The sequence below is a fragment of the Lissotriton vulgaris genome, chromosome 1_1 (assembly GCF_964263255.1).
Source record: "Lissotriton vulgaris chromosome 1_1, aLisVul1.2, whole genome shotgun sequence".
Classification (NCBI taxonomy): domain Eukaryota; kingdom Metazoa; phylum Chordata; class Amphibia; order Caudata; family Salamandridae; genus Lissotriton; species Lissotriton vulgaris.
Window position 1 is genome coordinate 1,327,896,480 of NC_141685.1, and position 26,798 is coordinate 1,327,923,277.

At 45.4% G+C, this 26,798-nt stretch overlaps 1 protein-coding gene across 1 annotated transcript in view; it reads right to left on the minus strand.

Annotated features, from left to right (window-relative positions):
• CERS5 (ceramide synthase 5) overlaps positions 1-26,798 on the minus strand; it is a 377,000-nt gene that overhangs the window by 263,525 nt on the left and 86,677 nt on the right. The window contains exon 2 of the mRNA XM_086966198.1: positions 21,511-21,616. Coding sequence (XP_086822324.1) covers positions 21,511-21,616 — 106 coding nt within the window. The remainder of the gene's footprint in view (positions 1-21,510; positions 21,617-26,798) is intronic.

Here is a 26,798-nt window from a genome sequence, read left to right on the forward strand (position 1 = left end):
TCTGTGTCTGATTGTCCAGGCCGGTCCCAGGCTATCACCTAGCCCTGCGGATGTAGTTTATGGCCCCAACTGTAAATAATCACCCCTGTTCAAAGGAGTTACAGTAGATCAAGGTCGCCACCTCATGAGATCCGTCACACCACACGCGTTCCTACTATCTGATAACGATCCTGTATTGTGATTGGGGAGGGGATTCTCACTGTAAGGGTGTGTGGGACCGAGCCTGAAGCGGAAGATTCCAGGGATGCCTTTTTGTACATCAAAGTCTTCACAATTATGTGTCACATTAAAAATATATAGCACTCCAACAAAGTTGTAGGATTATAAAACTTTAATAACTTATAAATATATACAACGCTCCAACAAAGTAAACACGTTAAAAAAAACTTTTTAAACAACTATTTACATGACATTGCTTTAACCAGGATAGACAAAGAAATGACACAGTGATGTAAAAGTTTCTGAAAGAAATGCCAAGAACGTCCCATGTGAAAGTGAATTTTATCTGGCAATTTTTTTCTTTTCCTTCTCATGAAAAGAAAGTTAATGCCAGGTTCGTTACCTTCCTCATCTGCAAAAAAAAAACTCACGAGAGGGACCGGAAAAAAATATAGCTATGGTAATCATACCATGCATTGGCACATGGAGAGGTGGCACCCTCTTAATTATTCTAAAGCACAACTTCGAGATTTGGTGGATAATCCCCGACCGGCAAAAACATCCACCAATGACTTAGCAATAAGTGAGTCAGAGGCAAGGGAAACGGTCCCAAATCTGTAAAAGAACTTTAGGCAGATGAGATTGACTTGTGTAGCATGTGGAAAATTAATTTCATGCGGAGAGATGAGTATTACTTTAATAAATAGATCATATGAAAATCATCAATGTCCAAAACGTCCTAGAAAGTGATTTTTGTCATTTTTGAGGAAGAGAGATAACCTACAGTGGTACGGGGTCGTTTTCGTTCGTACTAGGGGGGCCAGGTAACATTCGTTCGGGGTGGCTTAGGGGCATTTAAAACAACTTCCCTGATACAGGTAGCATATAAAGTAGAGGCTAAATACCAGGATCTTTATTGATTGCTTTATGCTGTACAAAAATGAAAAACACACAACAAACCTGGACCATTCATATTTTCAATGTTTCTGCGTACTATACTTTTTAACCCTTAACTAATTGAGCTGCTTCATTTCACCTGCTTTTTTTTTTTATAAAAAAAAAAAAAAATTGGAAACAGTGGCCATTTATTCGAAACTTACCAATCTACGCGTTAAAACTACGTTTGCTTTTTCAAAAACCTTTAATAAAAATGTTGGTGCCCAAATACGTGCTTACAACCCCGTGGGCCGGCCACGAAGCAGGCTGGAACTGTAAATGGGGGGGGGGGTATTTATTTGTGGAAAACATAACAGTCAGTGGTCGTTGATTTCATAGTAAAAGGTGCGACAAGTGCAACAAAATCATATCGATAATTCATTGTGAGCAAGTACCAAAAGTGTCGACAATTCGAACCTTCAATAATAAATACAGTAATCAATGATGCATTAGAACTTAATATCAATTCATTGTTCGAACGTGTAATCAGTACCCGTCCCATGTCAATTCATTGTTCGAACGTATAATCAATACCCATCCTGGATCAATTCATTGTCCGAACATATAATCAGTCTTATCCCATATCAATTCATGTGCTAAAAACTGCATACATATCTCATGATATCAAGGCTGAGCAATCGGGGCACAACAAGGAGTTGAGAGTTTCATTTGTACCGGCGCCATTTTGGGTGAGGTCAGGAAGGTCCAAGTATAGTCAAAATGTCTCCACCAACTCGTGGTTGGACCGGGACCTCTTTCGGCAGTCCAAAAGTTTTCGTTGAAGAGTAGCAGAGGGGACTGCCGACATGAACCATCAGTCAAAGTGGGGTGGGAGGCAACAATCTCTCCTACCGGGTCATACTGGTGTCCCACCGGAACTGATCAAGTTGGTAGTCTTGCAGGATTTTGGTGATTTCAAGACTGAGGCCGGCGCCGGCATGAGCGCGCCGACGTCCCGCGGCTACGTCGTGGTCGTTCCGTGGGTGATCATGGCAGTCATTCCCCATCGGGGGTCGGGGGCCCCCGTGGCTCTTATAGAATCTTCAAAGTTGAGGAGAACGTTTCTGGACGCAGGAAACTAGAAGCGTTGTTGCACCGGGTGAGCGGAGCATCATTGCCTCGCAATAGTGGACGAGACCTTTTGTCGGGTGAGTGCAGCGCCGCTGCATCGCAAGAGTGGAGGAACCCTTTTGTTGGGTGAGTGGAGCGTTGGGGGTGCAGCTGAGGGGCCCCCACCTGTGGGGGTGGGAGAGGCTCGTTCGCGCCGCCTCTCCCTCCCAGCGCACCCCACGCCGACACCTGGCGTTGATATCCGTGATGTCCGGACCAGGCGATAAGAGGGGGGGGGGGGGTCGGAGGCAGAGGCAAGACATCCCCCCCCCCCGTGGCCTGCAGGGCGCCGCTTCAGGCCCGAACGGGGAGCTCATATCAAGCACACGTGGGAAGCGGGTCAGCGAGCCAGTCTAGAAGAACACCCTCCAGCCTTGTTGACTGAAACTTAATGGACTCACGCCAGGAATTCAAGGCAGCGAGCACGTCGCCAAGTGTAGGAAAACCTTTACAGTATTCAGCAAACGTGCCGACACCTGGCGTTGATATTCGTGACGTCCGGACCAGGCGATAAGGGGGGGGGGGGGGGGAGATCGGAGGCAGAGGCAAGACATCCCCCCCCCCCGTGGCCTGCAAGGCGGCAGAAGAAGGGAATCGGGAGACCAGTACATTTTGGGCCGTCCACCCCACGGCTGATGGCGGTTAGCCGGGCCCCGCCCTGCACGTGTCGAGGCATCATCTTCCGGATGGGCGTAACCGTGGCCCTGTTGCACTTCGGGAGTTTCCGGAATGGGGGTAGGTATCTGCTGATTTGTATCTATTTCATGTTACCGTTAATGGGCGTGGCGGGCGGTGGGACAGACATGCTTGGAGCAGTGGGGGGGTGGCGGAGCCTAGCTACCTAGTGGCTGCCGTAACGTCAAGCTTGGCTTTTTTCACCACTTCCATGTTTCTTATTTCTAGCGAAGTCAAAAACTTATCAGTGGCCTACTGATTTTGTTCGATTTCTTTCCCTTCCTTTTCAAGTGTGTTTCATGCTAAAGTTTCTGTTTATTAGGATACAGTGATTACTTCGTATTTTACATATGTCTTCTTTATTAGGGGTACTCTCCGGTTGAGCCAGATGATGTACCTCTAATAAATGGTCCGGGTGGAACTAGTTTCTCAATCAGTGGGGAGTACATGGGCATGACAGATTACAACGGGGGACAAAGGTCCGCATTACCCACCCTTCACTACTTGCAAAGACTAGACAGAATATTTCTATTCCACGTTATTTGTAAACAGAGAATACCTCGAAAGAACTATTCCTTGAACAATAAATGTCCAGCCAATCAATCAATCAGTGGGGAGAAAAACAGGCATGACGGATTACAACGGGGGACAAAAGTCCGCATTACCTATCCTTCACTATCTGCAAAGGGAGACAGAATATTCCTATTCTTCTCTGTTTGTAGACAGGGTCCGATTATTGCTCTTTGAGATATTCCCTGTGACAGGGAATATCTCAAAGAGCAATAATCGATAAAAAATTAGTAGGATTATAACACTTTAATAACTTATAAATATATACATCGCAACAAAAACAGTAAACACCTTAAAACATTTTTTATTAAAACAGAAGCAAAAATGACAACTAACAGTAGTGATATCCTGGGCGGGTGATGGACCTGGGATTGTTGATGGAAAAAGATCTACAGAGAAAGGTATTGGTGAATTATACTTCTCCGGAAATTTAAAACTCACAAATGTTTTATTTGTGTAATCGTTTCAGGTCAAACGGATTGTGGGACAATGTTCAGAATGGAAGAGTCACCAAAAGGCAAAAAGTTCCGCTTGACCCCGGGAGCCGGCCGCCTATGTCGGGTGCGATCTCAGGCTACACCAGGGCAACAAGACTTGGGGAGGGGGTCGGAGCCAAGCGTCTTCTCCGAGTCCGCGCCATCACACCGCCCCTCGGGGGCCTCCGTCAAGCGGTTTAGGGAGGTACCGTATCACATTGTTTTCAAATGCAGCCAGGTCCACAAATGGCCCCCACTTACTTTGAGAATAGTGAAGCTGCAGCAGGTGCAAATAAGGTTTAGACAGTGTTACAAGCGCTGCTCAGAACTCTGAACTATGGCATCCAACATCCAGGACTTATGCCATTTGTGCAAGGCAGTGACATCGAAGCAACTCAGGGACCAAAACCATGAACGTACACTCATGTATGAAAAACTTACTATTGATGCTTGACTGAGGCCAAGGAGATCAGAGTGCATGAGTCTCATGTTCGATCGATTGAGCTAGCCGGATCGGGCAACTAAAAGTATAAAATAGTTATGTAAATAGTTATTTAATAAAATGTTTTACCCTGTTACTTTGCTGGTGTGTTGTATATATTTATAATATTTGCATAGGGTTTGTCGTTATTTTGGGTGGGGTGGGGTGGGTGGCGGAGCCGAGCTGTCTTGCAGCCATCATCGTGTGGAGCTCAGTTCATCTCACTAGTTTCGTATTTCTCATGAGGGGTTGTTCTTAATGTTTCTATTTTAGCTAGGTCAAAAAGAGATCCCATTAGTGGCCTACTGATTTTGCTCGATTCCTTTTGTTTTTTAAAACGATTTTTCACTATCTGCAAAGACTAAACAGAGTATTGCGACTCTGTGCTTGTTTGTAAATAGAGAATGAACCAAAGAGAACCAATTCTAAAACAGTAAATGCTTGGATAACAATCAATCAAATGGAGAGAGAAGCAGGCACGACGGATTACAACGGGGGCAAAGGCCTGCGTTAACTACCCTTCACTATCTGCAAAGAGAGAGTACTGCTAAGAGAAAAGCGGGGGCGGGGGGAGGCAGGGGGGGGCAGCGTTCAAAGTACATCAGCGTGCATAAACACGAAAATGTTTTTACCCATCACGTACTTGACATTTGACAGCTTTTGATATTTGCTATTAAAAAACCATTGAAATTCACTGAAAACCCCATAGGTTTTAGACCATATATAGTTAGGGATTAGCATTTACAAAACCTTAATTTACTCGCACAAAACCATTGAAATTCGCATATATAGTTAGATGCAATAACTATATATCGCGCACCCGCAATCCACTGCTGATGATGTCACATATTACATCATTCATGACATGGTCAGTGACATCACTGATGACATCACTGATGACATCTCAAATGACATCACTGACAACATCACTGATAACATCAATCATGTGATAATACGATCAACCTCTTCAGACTCTAATATAACCTTAGATACACTCATAGTAAACAGACACTCACAGACTGTCACTCATCCATGGAGTTACTCACACACCTAGTCAGTCATGCACTGAATCAATCACACCTCCATTTCATCAACTATACAGTTATACACACCTTACTTATTCAAACATATACTAACACATATTTACTCTCTTATACAATTCCTGATACAAGTTTTCAATGATCCATTCAGCCACTCACACATTCACTGGCTCTTATACATAGTAATTTATATATGTGAACTCTCACATGTACTGTGTTTTACATATGTACTTACTTTGACATGTAGCACTGAGATATCCATTCACTCACCAATACACTCGTACACAGTCAACCACCCATACAGCTGTTTCAACATGCAGTTTTGAACCCACAGATCTAGTGAATCAACTGTTCACACATGTATGCACAGAGTCACACACCTCCCAGCCACCCCCCCACACACACACTCACTCTCCCATACAAATACTTAGGCAACCAATCAATAACCCATATAGTTACTCATGTAGCTACTGATTAACACATGCAGCACTCCATAGAACAACAGATATAATGATGCACAAATTAAGACAGTTTAGTCACTAACCCATGCACTCAGTGAGACACATTTAATCACTCTCTCATACAGTCAGTCATGCACCTACTAAATCCTTCATCCAGACACTTATACATCCACTCATTCTTCAATATGTAAGACATATTTTAACTTCACAGAAACATACAGTCACTGGATGATATCAGTGATGTCATCAGTGATGTCACTGACCATGTCATGAATGATGTAATATGTGACATCATCAGCAGTGGATTGCGGGTGCGCGATATATAGTTATTGCATCTAACTATATATGCGAATTTTAATGGTTTTGTGCGAGTAAATTAAGGTTTTGTAAATGCTAATCCCTAACTATATATGGCCTACAACCTATGGTTTTTTCAGTGAATATATATATATATATATATATATATATATATATATATATATATATATATATATATATATATATGATTCTTTTTTTCTCCCCTTTCCCACTTCCTTAGGAGTGGTGGATTAGGTGTGGCATGTAACTTCTTGTCTCCATCTTGTAGATGCCTTTGCTCCAAAGGGATACACTAATGTTCGTAGTATTTGTGTGGAGAGAAGTCAAGTCAAGTCAAAGAATTTGTATAGCGCGCTACATACCCAGAGGGTCTCAAGGCGCTTGAGGAGGGGTGGGGAATTACTTGTCGAATATCCAGGTTTTAAGTTGCTTTCTGAATGCTAGGTGGTTCTGAGTGAGGCGCAGGTGAATGGGAAGTGAGTTCCAGGTTTTAGTCGCCAGGTAGGAGAAGGATCTTCCTCCCATGGGGGTTTAGTTAATGCGAGGTACAGCAGCAAGGGCTTAATTGGAAGAGCGTAGGTGGCGGGGGGGGGGGGGGGGGGTGTAGAAGGAAAGTCGAGTGTTGAGGCATTCGGGTCCAAGATCGTAAAGTGCTTTGTGTGCGTGGGTTAGGAGGCGGAATGTTATCCTCTTATTGACGGGGAGCCAGTGGAGGTCTTTCAGGTGACCAGAAATGTGGTCTTTACGCGGGACGTCTAGTATGAGTCTGGCTGATGCGTTCTGGATGCGTTGGAGTTTATTCTGAAGTTTTGCGGTGGTACCGGCGTATAGGGTGTTTGCGTAGTCCAGGCGGCTTGTAACCAGTGCGTGGGTGACCGTTTTTCTTGTTTCGGTGGGGATCCAGCGAAATGTTTTTTTGAGCATGCGAAGAATGTTGAAGCAAGACGAAGAAACGGCGTTGACTTGTCTGGTCATCGAGAGTGAGGAGTCCAGGATGACACCCAGGTTCCGTGCGTGGTCCGTCGGGATGGGTGCTTTTCCTAGGGCCGCTGGCCACCAAGAGTCGTCACCGGCGGAGGGGGAGGTACCTAAGATAAGGAATTCTGTTTTGTCTGAATTCAGTTTCAGACGGCTGTGCTTCATCCATTCGGCTACTTCTTTCATTCCTTCATGTAGGTTGGTTTTGGCGGTGTTAGGGTCTTTGGTGAGTGAGAGGATCAGTTGAGTGTCATCAGCGTAGGAGATGATGTTGAGGTTGTGTTGGCGTGCGATGGCCGCGAGGGGGCTCATGTATACGTTGAAGAGGGTAGGGCTGAGTGAAGATCCTTGTGGCACGCAGCAAATGACTTCAGTGGCCTCTGACTTGAATGGTGGGAGGCGGACTCTCTGTGTTCTTCCGGCAAGGAACGAGGTGATCCATTCCAGTGCTTTTCCTTGGATTCCGATGTTTCTGAGGCGTTGTAACAGGGTGCTATGACAGACTGTGTCGAAGGCTGCGGAGAGGTCGAGGAGGATGAGGGCGACTGTGTCTCCATTGCCCAGTAGAGTTCGAATGTCGTCTGTTGATGCGATGAGTGCGGTCTCAGTGCTGTGTTTGGCTCGGAAGCCGGACTGTGATGAGTCGAGGGATTTGTTGGTTTCGAGAAAGGCAGCGAGCTGGTTGTTGACAGCTTTCTCAATGACTTTGGCCGGGAATGGAAAGAGCGAGATGGGGCGGTAGTTTTTGAGTTCGGTGGGGTCCGCTGTGGGTTTTTTTCAGAAGGGCGCTGAGTTCGGCATGTTTCCAGCTTTCCGGGAAGGTGGCGGAGTTGAGGGAGCAGTTGATGACGTCTCGGAGGTGTGGTGCTATGATGGAGTCTGCTTTGTTGAAGATGTGGTGGGGCATGGGTCTGTGGGGGATCCTTAGTGGATGGAGTTCATCAGGCGAATGATGTCTACCCCCAATTCCAACACATTTTGGTTTGTGAATTTGCACTGTTGAATGGTCCATGGATTGATCTGGCTTAAAACACCTCACTTAAAATTGGCAGTTAGGGAAGCTCATCTTTGATTGATAACAGCTTTGTGTACCAGTCACACCGCCTTGAACACAATTAGTTTAACTGGAAGCAAGTGCGATGAGCCCAGTGGTAGTACCATTTGGTCTAGCCTGGATGGACCCAAGACCATTCAGGCTGCAACATTATTTTTCAGGTACGACCTGTGCAGAGAACATGTTGGTACATATAAATATAGTATGCTGCCTTAGTCCACCCAAGATAATATAAACATGTTTTTAAGGAAATTGTGTGCAAAGGAAAACCGATCCTCTTTTGGACACATAGATGGATTAAACAATTACAGCATTGCTGATTTATTTGAGAGGTCATGTTCAGGTGGGAGTTTATTTTTACCCCAAGGTTTCTATGCACAACAGATTTAGGCTGCTTCCCTTATGAGGATGCAAAAGACACACAAATGATCGACGGAATGCAGAGCAAATCAAGTATTCACCCACAGTCAAGATATCTGGATAAATCCATTGTTCTTTTGCTCACCATGTCAACCTAGTTTAGACCCAGCCATATAAAAATCAGTCCTGACCCTATTCCTCATGGGAACAGTCCAGGCCGAACTTCCAAGTCAGGTCCTCCGTTGACCTGGAACATGCATCCTGGGACCTGTTTCGGGGCATCACCCCTAATCAGCCAGGCTCGCTTGAATCCAGTGACACAGTGAGCCCGGGATCCACGTTTGGGCATGCCCGGCGCACCTAGGGAGCGGAAGCAAAAGATACACAGATGATGGACAGAATGCAGAGCAAATCAAGCATTCACCCCCAGTCAAGAGATCTGGGTTAAAATGATAATGCCTAGAAGGATGTGGAATAAAGTATATCAGTCTTAACACACTCATTCTTGGCGGGCGACCAAGATGGCTGCGTAAGCTCGGAGCTCCGTGGACCGTCCGACCCACCGCAAATATCCTGCCTGAAATCCTGATCCACGTTGGTGGAATTGTATTGCTGGTGGCCTGCTGAGGCGAGGACTGCAATCGGCTTCCAAATCGGTGGTTCCTGTGCAAAGTTACGTCGAGCTGAACTCCGCTCCGTGACGGTGCCATTGTCCCTCCGGACTTCGCCACTTCGCACGATCGGACTACGTAGTGCCCGCCTGCCGCCCTCGTTGGTGGGGTGATTGTGTTCCTGCTTGTGCCTTCTACACCCTGGTCTTGCCTCCTTGGCCCCATCTGCCTTCCGGCTGTGGACCCGGACTTGTGGACACCTCGCCTTTGTTCTCTCGTACCCATCATGGCGGGCAGAGGTGACCCGGACAGGACATCGAACAAGGGTGGCCGGGGCAAGTCGCAAACGCAGCAGAATCGCATTGAGCGATATGTGAATCTCAAGTCGCCACCTACATCGGGTGCCGTTTCTAAAGGGACCCCATCGACGAGCCCGCCGGATGGATCGGACCCCACCCTCGTGGACATCATGGGTGCCATCACGAGCCTCCGGGCCGACATGCAGCAACAGCACGAAACCCTGAACCACAAAGTAGACTCTATGGCCGTTGATATTACCCTTATAAGGGCTGACTTGGGCAAGACCAACGAGCGTGTGAAGGCGCTCGACATCAAGACCTCCAGCCTAACCTCCGACGTCTCCGAGTTACAGACTGAGGTCCGCAACCTGCGGATGACCACTGATCTATTCTCAAGGCGGCTGGAGGACTTTGAGGGGCGAGCCAGGCGGCAGAACGTCCGCATAGTTGGTGTACCGGAGGGGTCCGAGAATGCCGCGACGGACCTGTTTGTGGAGGACTTGGTTAAAACCCATTTGGCGCCCTCTGGACTGAGCAACTTTTTCTCGGTGGAACGTGCCCACCGGGTACCGGGTGGCCCGCCGAAGACGGGAGCGACGCCGCGACTGATTGTGGCGCGCCTCCTCAACTTCAGGGACCGTGATGCGATCCTGCAAGCTTCCAGATCGCATGGGCCACTCCAATACCAGAATGCGGAGGTGCACTTTTATCCGGACTTCACCAGGCTGGTACAGCGCCAACGCCTGAGCTACGCGGGAGTGAAGAGGCGCCTCAGGGACTTGGGTCTCAAATACTCAATGATGTTCCCCGCGGAACTCTGTGTTGAACATAAGGGACGTGCCCTTTTCTTTGACTATCCTGAAAATGTCAGTGAATGGTTGGACACGGTTTCGCCACATCGGGATGAACAGGAGGATGAAGTTGGGGGCGCCTCGGGCGGAGCGGAACGGCGAGACTGAGCAAGGAGCTGATGCTACCCCTGCCTCGAATGACTGCCAGAATTGTGACTCGTTACTTAACGGTCTCTCCTTCATTTACATGGTGGGTGGCGGGACGTTTTCATGGAGATTCCTTACTCCTCTGGGTCTTTCGTAGAGTAGTTAATGGGGCGACAGGCACACTGCTGGTTGGGGGGGCTTTTTAGTCTGATGCAGGGGTGCAGGGTGGGGGGTATGTTGGGAAGAGTTATCTTGTTTGTTGTTTTTTCCTTTCTTTCTTCTGTGTGGCAATGGGTCATTTGTGCTCCTGAACTATATTTTATGCGGGTGGCTTGTGGGACTGGGTGGGGCGGGCTGTGGGGGGATGGGGGGTAGAAAGTTACGAATCCTCAGTTGGAATGTTAACGGGTTGGGTGACCGAATTAAGAGAGGGGTGGTGATACAACTGATCAAACGTCACATGCCTGATGTTGTCCTCCTTCAAGAGACACACCTGGTGGGCAACGCTTGTAAAGCTTTGAATCGCAAGGGCTACAAAATGGTGGCACATTTGGGGTTTTCTTCAGGTTCCCGGGGGGCGGGTATCCTCGTGCGCGCGTCCCTTCCCCTAGAGATAGATGTCACCTTGATTGACGACAGGGGGCGTTACGCTGCCGTGGCTGGTAGATGGGAAGGGCGTTCCCTCACGTTGTTTTCTGTATACGTCCCCCCGGGGCTTCAATCCAGTACCTTCCAGGACCTTGGTGGTGCCATCTTGTCTATGCCGGCTGGCCGGTTAATAGTGGGGGGTGACTTTAACTCGGTTTGCTCTGGTCTGCTTGATCGCCAACCACCCCGGGACCTACGTAACCCACAGATGTGGCTGTCCTCCTTTCTCGAATCTATGGGCCTGGTAGATAGCTGGCGTCTTCTACATCCTACGCTCCGCCAATTTTCCTTTCTTTCGGGTGCACATGGGAGTCTTTCCCGCATCGATTATGTCCTCACATTGGCGTCGGACGCATTGGCCGTTTCCGAAGCCCGCTTCTTGGCGCGGGGCGTCTCTGATCACTCCCCGTTGTGGGTCTCTTTCGACTTTGAGTTGGTCTTGTCGGAGCGACCGGCCGCGGTCAACCCGTGGTATTTTCGTAACATCAAGACCCGTTCTCTCCTGGCCAAAGCCATTGATCTTTATTTCTCCGAAAACGTGGGCTCGGTTAGGTCGGCCGTTACGTTGTGGGAGGCCTTTAAGACGGTGCTCCGAGGTGAGGCCCAGGCGCTCATCGCTGAGGCCCGCCGGACTAGAGATTCTGACCTGCTGTTTGTTGAGCAAGAGGTCCTGCGTCTCGAGTCCCAGTTGGGGCCCGAGCCGGACCCCTCGGTCTTGCATACCCTCTCACTGAAACAAGCGGAGTACCATGATTTGGCCGCGAATGCCGCACTCACTCTGGCCAAGGAACAGCAGGGCCGTGTGTATGATGTGGGCGATAAGGCTGGGAAGTTGCTGGCTTGGCTAGACAGGAGGGAGATGGCCAGTTGCGTGGTGCCTGAACTCCTGGGAGACGACGGTGTGGTCCTTACGGACCAGAGTGCCATTGTCGACTCATTCGCTGGTTATTTTCGGGGAGTCTATGAGTCTGCTTCGGACTTTTCGGAGGCGGATTCGTCGTCTTTCCTTTCGGAGATTGACCTTCCCTGCCTTTCTGAGGACGAGAGAGCGGACTTGGATAGAGACATCACCGCTGACGAGATTGCTTTGGCGATCCGCTCCCTGCGGACCGGTAAGGCCTCTGGGCCTAACGGCATACCAGTTGAACTGTATAAAATCCGCCCGGATGCGGTGTCTCCACACTTGCGGAAAATGTTCTTGGAATCCTTTGAGAGGGGCTGTCTCCCCCTGGATCAGCGGCTGGCTACCATTGTGGTCATCCACAAGGAGGGTAAACCACGTGACGTCTGTCGATCGTACCGTCCCATCTCTCTCCTTAACGTAGAACCCAAGGTCCTCGCCAAGTTGCTCGCCAACCGGCTGATTGGTGTTATTGGCGACCTCGTACACCCTGACCAGTCGGGATTCATCCCCCACCGAAACACCGCTCTCAATCTATGTCGCCTCCACAGTGTCATGGCTAGAGCCCACACCCTCGAAGAGCCGGCTGTCCTCGCTTCCCTCGACGCCACGATGGCTTTCGATTCTCTCGAATGGCCATACCTCTGGGCAGTGCTGCCCAAACTTGGATTTGGGCCGATCTTTGTGAGCTGGGTGAAGCTACTGTATGCGGATCCGATGGCTAATGTCACGGTCAACGGCCGCCTGTCGACGCCACTCCCCCTACATCAGGGTACTAGACAGGGCTGCCCCCTGTCACCCCTTTTGTTCGCCTTGGCCCTTGAACCGCTCGCAGCCCTACTGCGTGTGCATCCTGACCTACGCGGCATTACGTGGGCCCCTGGCTTCGAAGACAGGGTATCCTTGTACGCCGATGATATCCTGCTTTATTTGACTTCCCCCTGCAGGTCCCTCATTGTGGCCTGTGATGTGCTCAGACTGTTCGGACGGTACTCCGGTCTAATTATAAACTGGGCCAAATCGTCCCTATATGTCCTTAAAGGGGATACTCCACGACTTCCCAGAGGCTGCAACATTCAGATTGCCACACGCGGCTTCAAGTACTTGGGCATCTACATCTCGGGTAACCCCAAGTTGCGATACGACCACAACTTACTCCCTCCTCTCCAGCGTCTGCAGCGTGATGTAGACAGCTGGCGTAAGCTACCGCTCTCCCTCCTTGGCCGTGCCGCTCTGTTTAAGATGATGTCCCTGCCCAGGTTCTTGTATGCCCTGCAAAATGCACAGGACCCTGTCCCGGCGCGCTACTGTCGAGACCTTGAAGGCCTCCTTCGGACCCTTCTCTGGGATGGTCGACCTCGCGTTGCCATCCACAAACTCACGCTCCCATGGTACGATGGTGGCATTGCTCTCCCAGACGTGCGCCGCTACTATTGGTCTTCTCAATTTGCTGCCCTCAACCACGGGTTCTATGGCCCTGTGGGTAGTCCCGGTTATGCCATGGATAGATGGCTGGTGGGCGATGGTAACTATTCTCGGGCCTTATACTCGAAGTCTTTTGACCGGCGGTTGACGGGCCCTACTCGGACGGCGGTCCACACTTGGCAGGCGGTCACTAAGGCACAAGGTTGGCAAGGCAGACTCACAAGGTTCACTCCGCTCTTTGATTCGGACATCCTGGGTAGACTATGGCACACCAAGGGGTTTGATAAGTGGGACCTCATCGGCATCAGCAGGGTTGAAGACATGCTCTCCAGAGGCTCAATTAAGACCTTCCCCCAGTTACAAACCGAATACCAGCTGGGCGCGACGGAGTTTTTCCGTTACGCTCAACTGAGACATGCGCTGCTCTCGGCCTCACCGCCGGATGGCGTCATTCCTGAGAGTTCCCCTCTGGAGGACAGGATACTGGATGGGCACATGCCGGACAGCGCGATCTCCCTTTCATATAAAAAATTGATTAATGTGCGCACAGATCTCCTCCTTAGCTTGCGGGACCAGTGGGTGGCGGATGGCCTTGAACTTGATGATGAAGATTGGCAGAGTGCGGTTTCCTCCCCTAAGGAGGTTGCAATTTCCTCCCGTCTTCGCCTCGTGCAATTTAAGATCCTGCACCGGGTGTATATGACAGGGCCTCGATTAATGCGCATGGGATTCTCGCCTGACGGCCTCTGCCGTAGGGGCTGCGGAGCTCTCGCCACTTTCTTGCACATCCTTTGGGAATGCCCAGTGATAGCCTCCTACTGGAGGAGAGTACACCGAGTCATGGAGGAAGTCACTGGCGTGGCTGCCCACGCGGAAGCCCGTAGATGCCTCCTGAACGTATGGGAGCCCTCCGACCACAGCGCTGCGCAGACTAGGTGGGTGACCCTTGGGAATATGGTGGCCAAGAGGGACATAGCTCAGAAGTGGGGTGCGTCCGCGGCCCCCCTGCTGGTACAGTGGAAAGCCAACATGGACTGGTGCATGTTCCGGGAGAAGACAGTCTATGTGGCAAGAGGGAGACCTCAAACTTGGAATAAAATCTGGGGGGCATGGAATGAGTACAGGGGAGACGTGTGCTTGCCGCCTGAATCAGTCAGCCTGCATGATAATGTGTCACCCTGACCTGTGATGCCAACTGAGCTCTGATGTACTCTATTCTCCTGGTTCTTCTCCCCCCCTCCTCCCTCCCATCCGGGAATCTTATCCTTGATGTCCACTTCCCTGCCTTCCTCCCCTACCCGTCCCTGACACCCAGCTTCACATTGCCTCTATTGCCATTTTCGCGCCCTCGGGCGTTCTTTTGTTGAACTTATCTTAATATAAAAATAACCTTCGATGATTATGTCTAAATCGTTTGGCACTATTTCTCTCCTGTTACCCCTGTTGCCTTGCCTCCGGGATGTCAGGCTGAATAGCTGTGTGCTCTGTTTTGAATAAAGGTTTTCAAAAATTAAAAAAAAAAAAAAAAAAACACTAATTCTTATAGAAAGCAGAAGTTACTACAAAAAACATGTGATATCAGAACTATTTTTTAAAGTATTTTTTTAAAGTATGAAATACTTTATTGTATGATTAATTAAAATCCTTAACAAAAACGGAAGAAAATACGAATTAGAGAAAGTTTAAAAATAAAATGCATAAAATCTGAATAAAACAGCATGAAGTTAAAAAGCAATGATGCTATAAAGGGACTGTATATAGGTGACTTTGTACCAAAAATAGACCGTCTAGAAACGGCTCATATAAGGATTTTTAACATGCAGGGGATGCGCAAGTTGCGGAGGGCATAGTGTTCCTAGTAAAAGTTAGTATCGACATAAATAGAATGAAAAAGTGCTATGCCAAGTAGTTGTGAGCGCCAGTAGCCCTTTAAATCAGATATCAGAACTATTAAAAATGTGCTTACAATTACATGTTACATGTCATAGAATAATAGAGATTATATACTTGCAAACACATATAACCAGGCCTCACTGCGAAGGCAAGAGTGTCCTTTGAAGATCTTGTTATGATTATAATGATGTAATTAAGGTGTGTGTGTGTGTGTGTTATTAATGTCCAGAATGAGACTTCCTATGGTGTTAGATTCATTGAAATAGATTAACAAACAATGATTACCAAGTTGGAGGGTTATAAAGTCCATTTAATTCACCTAACATATCTTCCACCATATCTGGAAAACTTGGAATTCTGCTCTCTAGCTTATTCCAACAAACCAAATGCAGATAACTTTGAGGATGCACCCCTCAACCGCACTTACTGCTGCCACATTTGGAAAATCGGCAGTCTTCTTTCTTGGTAATGATCTTTTCAAAGTTTGTAAAAAAGGATCAAACTCATAACACTAGCCACCTGGATGTATTGGGTCACAAGAAAAGTTGAGCATTGGTTGGTAAGCCAAATGCTAGAACTAAATTTGTTATGCCAGTTTATAACATTAACATCTACTAGACATCCAAATCGGTAAAGTGTAATAAGCTGCGGACTAAGGAGACAAATACCTTTGGCAGGAAAATCCATTAACTGGTATAAAATTGTAAACAGAGTTGGAAGAAACTGAGAGGATAAGCCTCATCGTCGTGTCCTTTTAAGAATTTTTTTTTAACTTTTCAAACAGCTGGGTCTATTGCTCACCAACGATGTAAATGCACAATCTCAGGTTCTAAACGTGTTCAGCTTAGGCTCAAACGAGCCCACACACATTTTCTAAATCAATCCCCTAAAACAGAGACTACCTCCTCAACAAAAAAACTGGGAAACCAAGAAATGAATAATTATCTAAACATGTATCTGGTCCCTATGGTACTCCTATAAATGGGGAATGACGTACCTTCACTGAACTGTAGAGCAGAAGAAACTGGTTACATAATGGGGCAATGTGGGCTTACAGTTGACATCACTGTGAGTCACACTGACTCCACCTATGGACAAAACCAAGAGTTAAAACTGTTTATTAAGACTACAATGCCGGACCCATCTAGAACAGGCTCATGCTGCAAAACATACTTTTGGCTTCCCTGAAGAATGAAAAATGTGGAACACCAACCAGTCTGAGGGATATACCGCTTGTCACTGCATTACATTAAAGATGTATCGCTGGCTCACCTAGCTCTGGCTAGTTGCGCAAAACCTATACATTTTTTACTGGGAAGAACAAGATTATGAGAATTCAGGAGCTAAGCTCTCAAGCTTCTCCTTTATCATATAGCACATGAGTTATCTTAATTGGTCTTCGATAGCGGTTTTCATCAACCCAGTCATTCATATCTTTTGAATGCTCTCATTCAAGAGCCTTCAGAACACATAACGGGCAAAACTCAGACTTAAAATGTGCCCTTCTTCTGGGAAAGAAAAAAAATAAAACTTCTCCATAAGGGGTTCTACGCTACTGCTCAACAAATCTAGACCTTTACCAAGTCTTCAGACACCCTAGTAACTATAGATTTAAGGCCGGTCCTTTAAGTTACCTATCAATCGTCATCAAATCTTCCTGATGGGATCATTATAGTCTTACTATGTCACCTGCTATTTTGTGTTCCTGGCTCCAGGGCTCTTTCATTTGAAAGCAGATATTGAGAGATGTGAATGCTGTATCTCAAACTGACTAGGGATTGTCAGAAACCCAATTCAACAAAGAGATTTTCCGGACTTTTGGCAGGAACAGACTTTTTGTCCTTTCAGCCATGGTTTCATAAATTAAACTTTTGTCTGTGCAGCACCGTTCTTACAATTTTTTTTAAAACAAATCCACCTTTAGATAAATTGTTATCATGGCAAAAATCTGAAAGTTATCTGTTTCTCTCCTCTTCAAATCAGATTTTCATAATGGTTTGCTGAACGATGTGAAGGGCTGGCTTGGGCAAACAATCTGATCTACATACATGTTTGCTGATCTCATGCTCTTCTGTGCTGCAGCCCAGTAGACAAGTACCCAGCAAAGTCTAAACACATTTCACTTCCCGAGGATATTATTGAAGGCTTAGACAACATTTGCATGGTATAATATTCAATTGTATGGATTTTCAGCATTATACCTACCTTGCATACAAGGTGAACGCACTGACCGCTAAAGTTGCAGAACCCATGATTCATCAGGCAATCTTTTTACATTTTTTTGATGTTTGTGTTCAGATCTTATGGAATTTCCAAACAAATCTCACAAAACATGGTTTAATAACTTTAGTTTTTAATTGTCTGCTTGCATGGACTTGCATTGTGAATTTATACTTTTGTGTATTGGTACTGAAATGACGTAGGACACCTATTGGACAGCCCATGCTCTTTCATTTCAGTCTTATGTCCATAAAATAAAATTTGTCTTCCATCTGCTTATAGATTATTCAACTTCGGCTGGGCAATGAATGGAGACTTCTTGGTTGTCTGCATTCTCGAAGAATGCTCGAATAAGCCAATCAATCAAGGGAGGAACATGTAACTCCAATCTTCTTACGTGAGCACTGACCAGCATATGTTAACATCCTAGGTACCGATTTTGGCTACTAAAACAAAGAGGACTTTTGTGAGGTAATGGATCCAAGCTGTTGTCTTAAATATGTTTCACTACGTTATGGAGACCAAAAAGCCCTACATCATTATGTCCTGCATCATCTTTATAGTTAGTATTCTCTTTCTAGAAGTGTTTGGTGGACATCATTTAGTTATATATAACTTGTTTGAGCAAGTTGAGGCTAATGTAGTACAGATGTGCATTCACTGAAAATTTCACAAACATGTTTTCAGCAACTGCAAAATTATCATAGGTCTCATCACTTCGAGAACTCTCAGCCACAGATGTCAAAGCTACCTATCTTACTCCAGGACTCTTACTTTTTCTGCTGGAACTAGTCATCTCTTAAAACATTTTCCTTAGAACTGAACACATGTTGGCTGGTTGGTCAGAGTCTATATACCATTACACTGCAAAAATCCATGTGAATTATCTAAATGAACTGAGCATTTTGCATTCTTGATCAAATTGATTTGATACCTTCAATGTACAGTTTAACTGTATAAGCAGAACCAATACGGTACAGAAAAGAAAACTACCTGTATTCATAATTCTGTCTTATTCTAATTTTGTATACAACAATATTTTACTCCCCGTTTTATTGTAGCTTTGAGCTATCTTGCTCTAAATATTCCCATAGAGTGATATTCATCAGATGTGTTTCCAGAATCACAAATATTTTTGAAATGCAAATAGAACAAGCATTTGCAATGCAATAGGTCTTGCATTTGCGAGAGTTTAAGTTATTTGCTTTGCAAATGACAATGGCTTTTATTTACCGGTTTTGATAATGAACACATACATAAAGGGCATGGTTATTTACAATGCCAATGGCTCAAACTCTTGTAAATGTGAGACCTCAGCCGTCATTGTCCTGTCCTTTGTAGAAAGTAAAAGCGTGCATGGCGTGCTGAAATTTTCAGGAAAGTATGGCATGCCTGCAGTAGGAGTAACGCATTAAAGATAATAGTGCTTACAGACTAAAAAAGACATACTGTGTAACAACTGAAGTAAAAGGGCCAGTCCCCATGGGAGGTTAACAAATGAAGACAAGGCGGTACTATGGAGGGACTAACAAGCCTATTAATGAATCAGAAGCCAGGGTTTACGAAGGACAATGACACAAGCTAATCTATACTACTATTATAGAGTAAGAACTGTGAACCTTTGAGGTGGGTAAACTCGGGAACCACAGCGCCAATTCAAAACCCCGATACATCATTGTAATTGTCAGGGTGTGCAGATGGACATAGGCTATATTAAAATAAAATATATACGTGGTTTAAAAAATTATAGATAAAAAAAAGTAGTCCCTTGAAAGTAGCTCCGGCCGCGATTTGCGTGCTGACATCAGGAGCGCGGGGAGGAGCGGCGTACTGGAGCGCGAGGAGGAGCGGCGGCGATCAGCGCGGGGAGGAGCGGAGAACTTTGCCAGACTGGAGCGGGCTGAGGTACGTCAAGCGCAGGGAGGAGCGGTGAACTAAGGCGGACTGACCGGTAAACTTTGGCAGAGCGCGGGGAGGAGCGGAGAACTTTGCCAGACTGGAGCAGGCTGAGGTACGTCAGGAGCAGGCTGAGGTACGTCAAGCGCGGGGAGGAGCGGTGAACTAAGGCGGACTGGAGCGGGCTGACAGGTAAACTTTGGCGGACTGCAGCCCCGTGTGGAATGGGTACATACTGGCTTTGTGTAGTGGGGGTTGAGTCGCCATGGCAGGTTATGAACGGGGTTTGCTTTTGCAGCGCACAGAGAAAGGTTGTTTGCAGCGTCGGATGCGTGGCAAAAGTGTTAGGGAGCATGGCGTGTGCGGCTGATTGGGGGCACTGAAGTTGGCGGTGAACTTGGGCTGAGGAGGTGTTTGGGGCCTGGGTTTGGGCGACTGCGGTGAACTAAGGCGGACTGGAGCGGGCTTAGCAATAAACTTTGGCGGACTGCAGCGGGACATGTGGAAGGGGTACATACTGCCTTTGTGTACTGGGGTTTCAGTCGCCATGGCAGGTTATGAACGGGGTTTGGTTTTGCAGCGCACAGACAAAGGGCGTTTGCGTCGCCACAGTGTTAGAGAGCAAGCCTGATTGCCCCCGGACAACGTCGGGACGGGCTGCTAGTGAAAAATATGGGCGGGGAGTGGACAACGCTTCACGTCCATACAGTATGCATCACAAAGCAGCGCATGAGCTGCCCAGGCTCGACCTAAAAAGTGGAATCTCCACAGGGTTGTAAGCATACACAGATTGTGAGAATCATCCACTGGTCTAAAAATATCTCTTGCCATTAATAAGAAACAAGGAATGAAAAGCCTGAAAGAAGCAGTGTGTGTCAGTCTGAGTTTACAAATAATATTTTCTGGCAGAAAGATGTCTCCCTTTTTCAGAGGCAATGCTCTACAAAAATTAAATCTGAGAAGCATTTCTTCCAAATAAAATGAATTTACGGATTCCTTACCACCAGCAGAAGCAACAGAGTCAAGCCACCCAAATAAAGAAAAGAAATCAAAAAGCCTAGCGTTTTTCCTCAGTGTGGTCAAAGGTCTATGAAAGTGAATATTGCCAATGCAATAGGAAAATCCCAAATCAGCTCTTTGTTTTTTTACATTTTATCATACTTTCCTGTGACAACTGCTTTGAAAATAAAACGTTTGGAAAATGCTATATCACTATCTGACGCTTCCATAAATGTTTATGGCTGAAATGGAGTCAATATCATTAGCAATATATACCTATTACTTTGTTTCACTTGACGCTAGGTTTCTCTATGATGTAGGCTGCCAACAGGCTACCCATCACCCTATTACGGCTTTATTTTTTTTTATAACCTTAATGGTTTCCTGCACACTAGTATCCAGTAGCAAGTATGACATTCCTTCTGGAATAACCTACGAATTTGTCCAAGTTGTTATATTCATTTAGTGACAAGTAATCACAGTTCATCGTTCATGCATGACTTGAGTAAGCAAAGTCAGAGATGGAGAGTATGTGCAGCTAGGAACTTACCCTTGAATTTGTTTCTCAATTTAAAAAAAAACACAAATAAAAACAAGCTCAAAAGAAAATTCAGAAAAGCATATCCATCAAAAGTAAACGGGAGAATCCCAGAACATGCTCTGGAAGTGAGAGGAGGCACTGACTGTTACAAAGTTTTTCTTGTTTGAAATACTCAGATGTCAGTAGGAAAGGCAGATGTAGGGATCGAAAAGAACTTCGTATGCGACTGATGTAACGGTTTAAGGGAACCTGTGGTATGCGACACCTGTAGATCTAAGAGACGCTTCCATAAGAGACTAGTGTAAAGATATGAGCTAGGTGTAAACGGGTGATAGATGAAAATTAAATACAACTGCCCTGCATGGACAGCTTTACATCATAATGGAGGAATCCGGATGTACAGATCCAAGAGGCGCTTCCAAAGGTAATTAGAGAATCGCAGCTTCCAGTCCAAAGTGTGAGAAATTAAAATAAGCTTTGCTGACTAGAAGGTAACGTAATCCGACATGAATAGATCTTACCTTCGTGATAGATGTAAACACTTTCTCAAGAATTGCATTTGGTTGGGATTTTCGAGGTCCACCAGTCTGAATCCCAAGGTGTAGAGCACATGGTTTCGCAATAAACCTGTCATAAAAATGTAAATGAAAATTGCTGATGAGTAAGAGGGCAAAATAATCACAGACAACTTAGAATCCATGGTAGCTCAATCCATTACAATCTCGGTTACTGCCAATACCACGGCCTCCATGCACATTAGCATAAACAGCGACAGCAGAAACAGAAGAAGGTTTTCATTCAAAAGCACCACCACTGCTGAAACCATTCCTGTGAAACTTTTTATAATCAAAGCCAATAAATATATCAATGCATTCTAGCCATTTGTAATTTCAGTCACTGCAGAATCTAAAGTATCTCAAAATGTTCTCACAAAAGTAACCAGAGCAGTAAGAACAATTGGTTTGCTCCTCAGTCAATGGCTATATAAACTATATAGTGCTAAAACGTCATCAGGAATTATTGTCTCCACAAATCTTTAAATGGAGTACTGCATTGTTTTGAATTTTTCTGCATTCCCGTGGGTCATTTATGTTTTGTTTAGGCAGCATCACCAAGCAATCACTTAAACACTACTAGAGAGGAAGTTCTTGAGAAAAGTGTGGCATCCATCAACAGAAAATGAATCTAAAACCTCAAGAGGTTGATTAGTCCAGAAGAAAAAACCTTCCTTACCCTGTAATCATCTGTTCATATATTGTTGTGCTGTCGACTCATATGCTCTCCATAGTCCTGCTAAGTAGCATTTGGGGTAGATGTTTGCTAGTGGTTTCAAGTCACAGCACACAAATCCTCGTCTCGTTGGCTACAGAGGACATGAGTTTAGTTGCTAGATTCTGCGACTTCATATGGAAGTCTATGACTGAACTGCCTCAAACTTAACTCTGGAAAGATGGAGGTGTTGCTGTTTGGAGCCCAGCCTTCTTTTTGGTCCCCTAAATGATGGCCGTTTCAGCTAGGTTCACTTCCCTCTCCTGTCAGTTCTTCGAAGAATCTGGGAATTCTCCTAGGCGATAAACTGCCCTACGCATATCAATGCAGTGACTTCAGCTGCCTTCTTTACCCTTCAGATGATTAAGAAGATCCTTCCCCATATTCCAGCTCATCTGCAGAAAACGGTAGTCGCTTCACTAGTTTTACCAAAGATTGATTACTGTAATGGGCTGTATTTGATCGTGCACTAGCATGGTCTTAATAGGCTGCAAACCCTGCAGAATACTGCAATCTGTATGCTCTTCAAAATTACCAAGTCTCTACATTTTTAAAGAAACTCCATCGGCTCTCTGTCAGACAGAGGGTTACTTTTAAAGCACTGTGTATTGTGTACAAAGCACTGCATGAGCAAGGACCTGATTTTGTGAGGAAGAGTTTTACCTCGTATACACAAGGTAGGTTGCTATGCTCAGCACCTGCAAAAGTGGTGGTAGTCCCCAGATTAAAGTGTTCGAACTGGGGTGGCAGAGGCCTTGTGTTTGGAGCATCGAAAGCTTGGAATTCCCTTCCCAGTTATATATCAAAGCCATGCCCAACCTTTTGGCTTTTAGAAAAGCATTGAAGACATTGCTTTTCTCCTCTCCTTAATCACCATTCTTGGGGTCTCTTTTTTTCTGCTATATCAGCCAGCGCCAAGACACCTTTTGGTGCTCTAGAAGAACACTTAACATAACAAGACATCTTGTGACTCCACAGTGAGCAAGTTCGGCTAAGTGTAGTGATGCAAGACAGAAAGCAAATGCTGTGTTATTGTGTATTTTGAGAAGTCTAATACATCCAAGATCACAACTCACTTCTGGGCAGAATGGTGAACCGACAGCACTACAAGCAGATGATGTCAGGGTAACATTTTCCTTGCATAGCATGTGTGGCTGTAGATTCGCATGCTCTGCACTGACTGTAGAGCATTTTGTCCTGTATGTGGTGGCTAATAAACAAATGACTCAAACAAAGTCTATAACACTTTAACACAAAAACGGAGGCTCTTGCAGCACACCATTACATCAAATTTTCATCCATAAACAGTAATGGTCAGGTTTGTAATACCCTTGGGTATATATTCCTATACTAAGAACAGGAAAGATACAACAATATTGCTCAGAAACAGAGATCCAGATAGGTCATTGTTCATGCTTTTTAGCAGTCTTTATTCATGTTGTAACAAAAATGAAAAATTCCCAGCACACGATTAGCCGACACGTGTTTCGTCTTTGCTTAGACTTTTTCAAGGCTGGAATAACAAACATAATACAAGAAATATATTTTTTCAGGCCGAATGATTGCCTATATCCAGCTCTGAAACACATTGGATTTTCCTGATATGGTGCCGGATGTCAGGATCTTGCTCGTAGTTTTTGGGACACCTTGGTTAGTGTGCGTACTGAGCTTATTCTTGTGCTTAAATAAATGAATAGCCTCTTTAAGTATGGGCTACCGAATAGTGGGTTTGAGGAACAGTAGAGCTGGTGGCCATAGCAATATGATTATGGGCACTAGACGCATTAGTCGTTTAACATAAAACATTGGTATACTTGTTGGTCTCAATAATAAACAGGGGAGGCGTACTACAGCGTGTTAGGACTCTTTAGAGAACCTTTGTGTGTGTGTAAGGAACACCTAGAGTGTAAAAACATAGTTTACCCGCATATTATTGGGTGCATATGCAAGGATATAGGGATAGTAACTTTACTCTCTATTGTTCCAAGTATTTTGTGGATAACAGGCCACCGCCCTTACCTCCATCTATGTAGTTTGACAGGAACACTAGGTTGTATGTACTTTTACCTCGAACTTTGTCTGGTCCAGGACTTGTAGGTATAGCACTTGCCGCTACAATTGTTGTTTATGTTTTATTTCTCAGAGCTGAGCTGAGCTGTTTATACAATATCCGGATAGGGGTTCTTGTATACGTATCATAACGCAAGAACAGATGTGGCCTTTTATAATTCTGGCTTGTTGATTCCTACTTTTATGGTAGGTTTACCTTTGTTATATATTGGATTCATGCACTTGCTATTGGCATGTTCACTATGGTCTGGTTAGTTTTGGATGATAACATTCCTAATTCCTGCCTTCACTTCCACTTGATTCACAGATTTCTTCCTTTCTGTTCATCTTCTGATTTGATTTGGTGATTTGGGGTCTTATCTTTACATATAAACCTATTTGGCATATGCTTCACGTAAACACCTTGTGTATATTTGCTTTTTTGATAGGTGTGTAATAATTTATTGTGTATATTTCGTCATGTGTGTTTATCTTCTTATGTAGTATTAGTACAGGTCTGTTTTGTATTAGCAACACAAACATTGTGATGTGTGTACATTGTCTGATGTTGTCTAATATGACAATTTTTTTTTGTATATAGGGTATTTATTGTATTAGGTTTCTTATTTCAGCCTTGAAAGAGTCCAAGCAAAGACAAAACATGTGTCGGCTAATCGTGTGCTGGGAACTTTAAATTTTAGTTACAACATGAATAAAGACTGCTAAACAGCACGAGCAATGACCTATCTGGATCTCTGTTTCTGATCAATATTGTTGTATCTTTCCCGTTCTTAGTATAGGGATACATACCCAAGGGTATTACAAACCTGAACATTACTGTTTATGGATGAATATCTGATGTAATGGTGTGCTGCAAGAGCATCAGTTTTTCCGTTTCGGTGGCTGCACATTTGTTTGTGCTGACAACACTTTTAGGTAGTAGGTGTTTGGGGCTGATTTAGCGCCCGTTTGCAGAATTATAGCAAAATATTTTGACTCTTCATGCTAAATAAGTGACTGACTATATTGTGTTTAGTGAATGTGCGGACATTTCCCTGTAAGGGAACACTACTACCTGTGTGTTTATATCAAAAGTCTATAACACTGTTCGGGCAACTGAAGTCTGCTGACAGACCCGAATTGGCACACAGTGATTACAGAAAATCCATGTTGTTGACCAAGCATTAGAAATGCAATAGGTCTCGGATTTATTTGAGTTAGAGGAAATGGCATTGTAAACGGCAATGTCTTTTCGCCATATGTTATGGACGTGTTTGTATGTAGTGTGTAATGGAATTATGTGGTTTGGATTGGAATTGTAGCAATGGTAGCATGCTGAGCTTTAGATGGTTATGTTTAAAAGTAAAGTTTCCAATACTGCTATTGGTACAATAGTTAATTGTTGATTCATTAACAATTGATGTGTGTAGTGATGGCTGTTGGTGTGCACTGACGGGTGGTAGTGTGTGCCTGGTGAAAGCCTGCACTGACGGGTGGTGGTGTGTGTATGCCTGCTGAAAGTGTGCACTGATGGTTGGTTGTGTGTGTGTGCGCGCCTGGTGAAAGCATGCAGTGACGGATGGTGGTGTGTGTGAGCGTGGTGAAAATTTGGAGGGTGGACAGTATTATACTTCTACTTGTACTTTGTTCGCTGTTGTAACCTGCACACATGTCACTTTTTCCTCCTGTATTTTTGTTTGCTACTGAGGTTCCGTGACAATTGTAAGTGGTGTTTTCGACTCGCACGAATATGGTCGAGTCTGGTATCTACGAACCGCAAATGACGAGTTCAGTGAGTGTGTGCAGTTTTGCTGTGCTAACCTAAACCGTTCGTTTGTTACGTGGGTTTTTCGTCTGTACCCACGGGTTCCATCTTAGATACGGCATCCATTTTGTTTCTTGCCCTCAAGTAGCCAGCGAACGGACGTTGTCCGTTTCGCGACCCTGGGGCTCCCAAGACATCCGCGGAAGACACATGTTCTTTGAAATTGTCTTTATGACGAGGGGGATGATACTGTAAGGCAGATGGCCCCGCTCGAGGCTCATCTTGCCGTGCCGATCTATTGTCTCAGCCGTGCATCTCATTAGGCACGTGCCCGTAGCTCGTGTTTCCCGATACCTCCCCTTTTACACCCTTTTCGATCTCCCCACTGTTTCCATCTTCCTCTGCACCTGTCCTTGTTCCTTCTTCGATCTGTTTTACTACCGATTGGAATGTACTAATGGTGGGAAGATGGGTTTTTACAGTTGGGAACCGCCAAATGTTTCCGCACTTATGCCCCGGACCTTGAATGTATCAAAGTGACCCCTCTCGGGGATAATTATGGGAACCGAGTTGTAAACTTTTGTGTACCATGCAACCCTATGGGAGAAATTTGTATAAAAGGAGCGATCCACAGTAGCAATTTGAAGCAGTCTCCTCGAACTTACACTCGTTGTACTTCCTGTGACTTCTGTGTTCCCTGCAGTAAATAAACCTCGAATCTTTGAC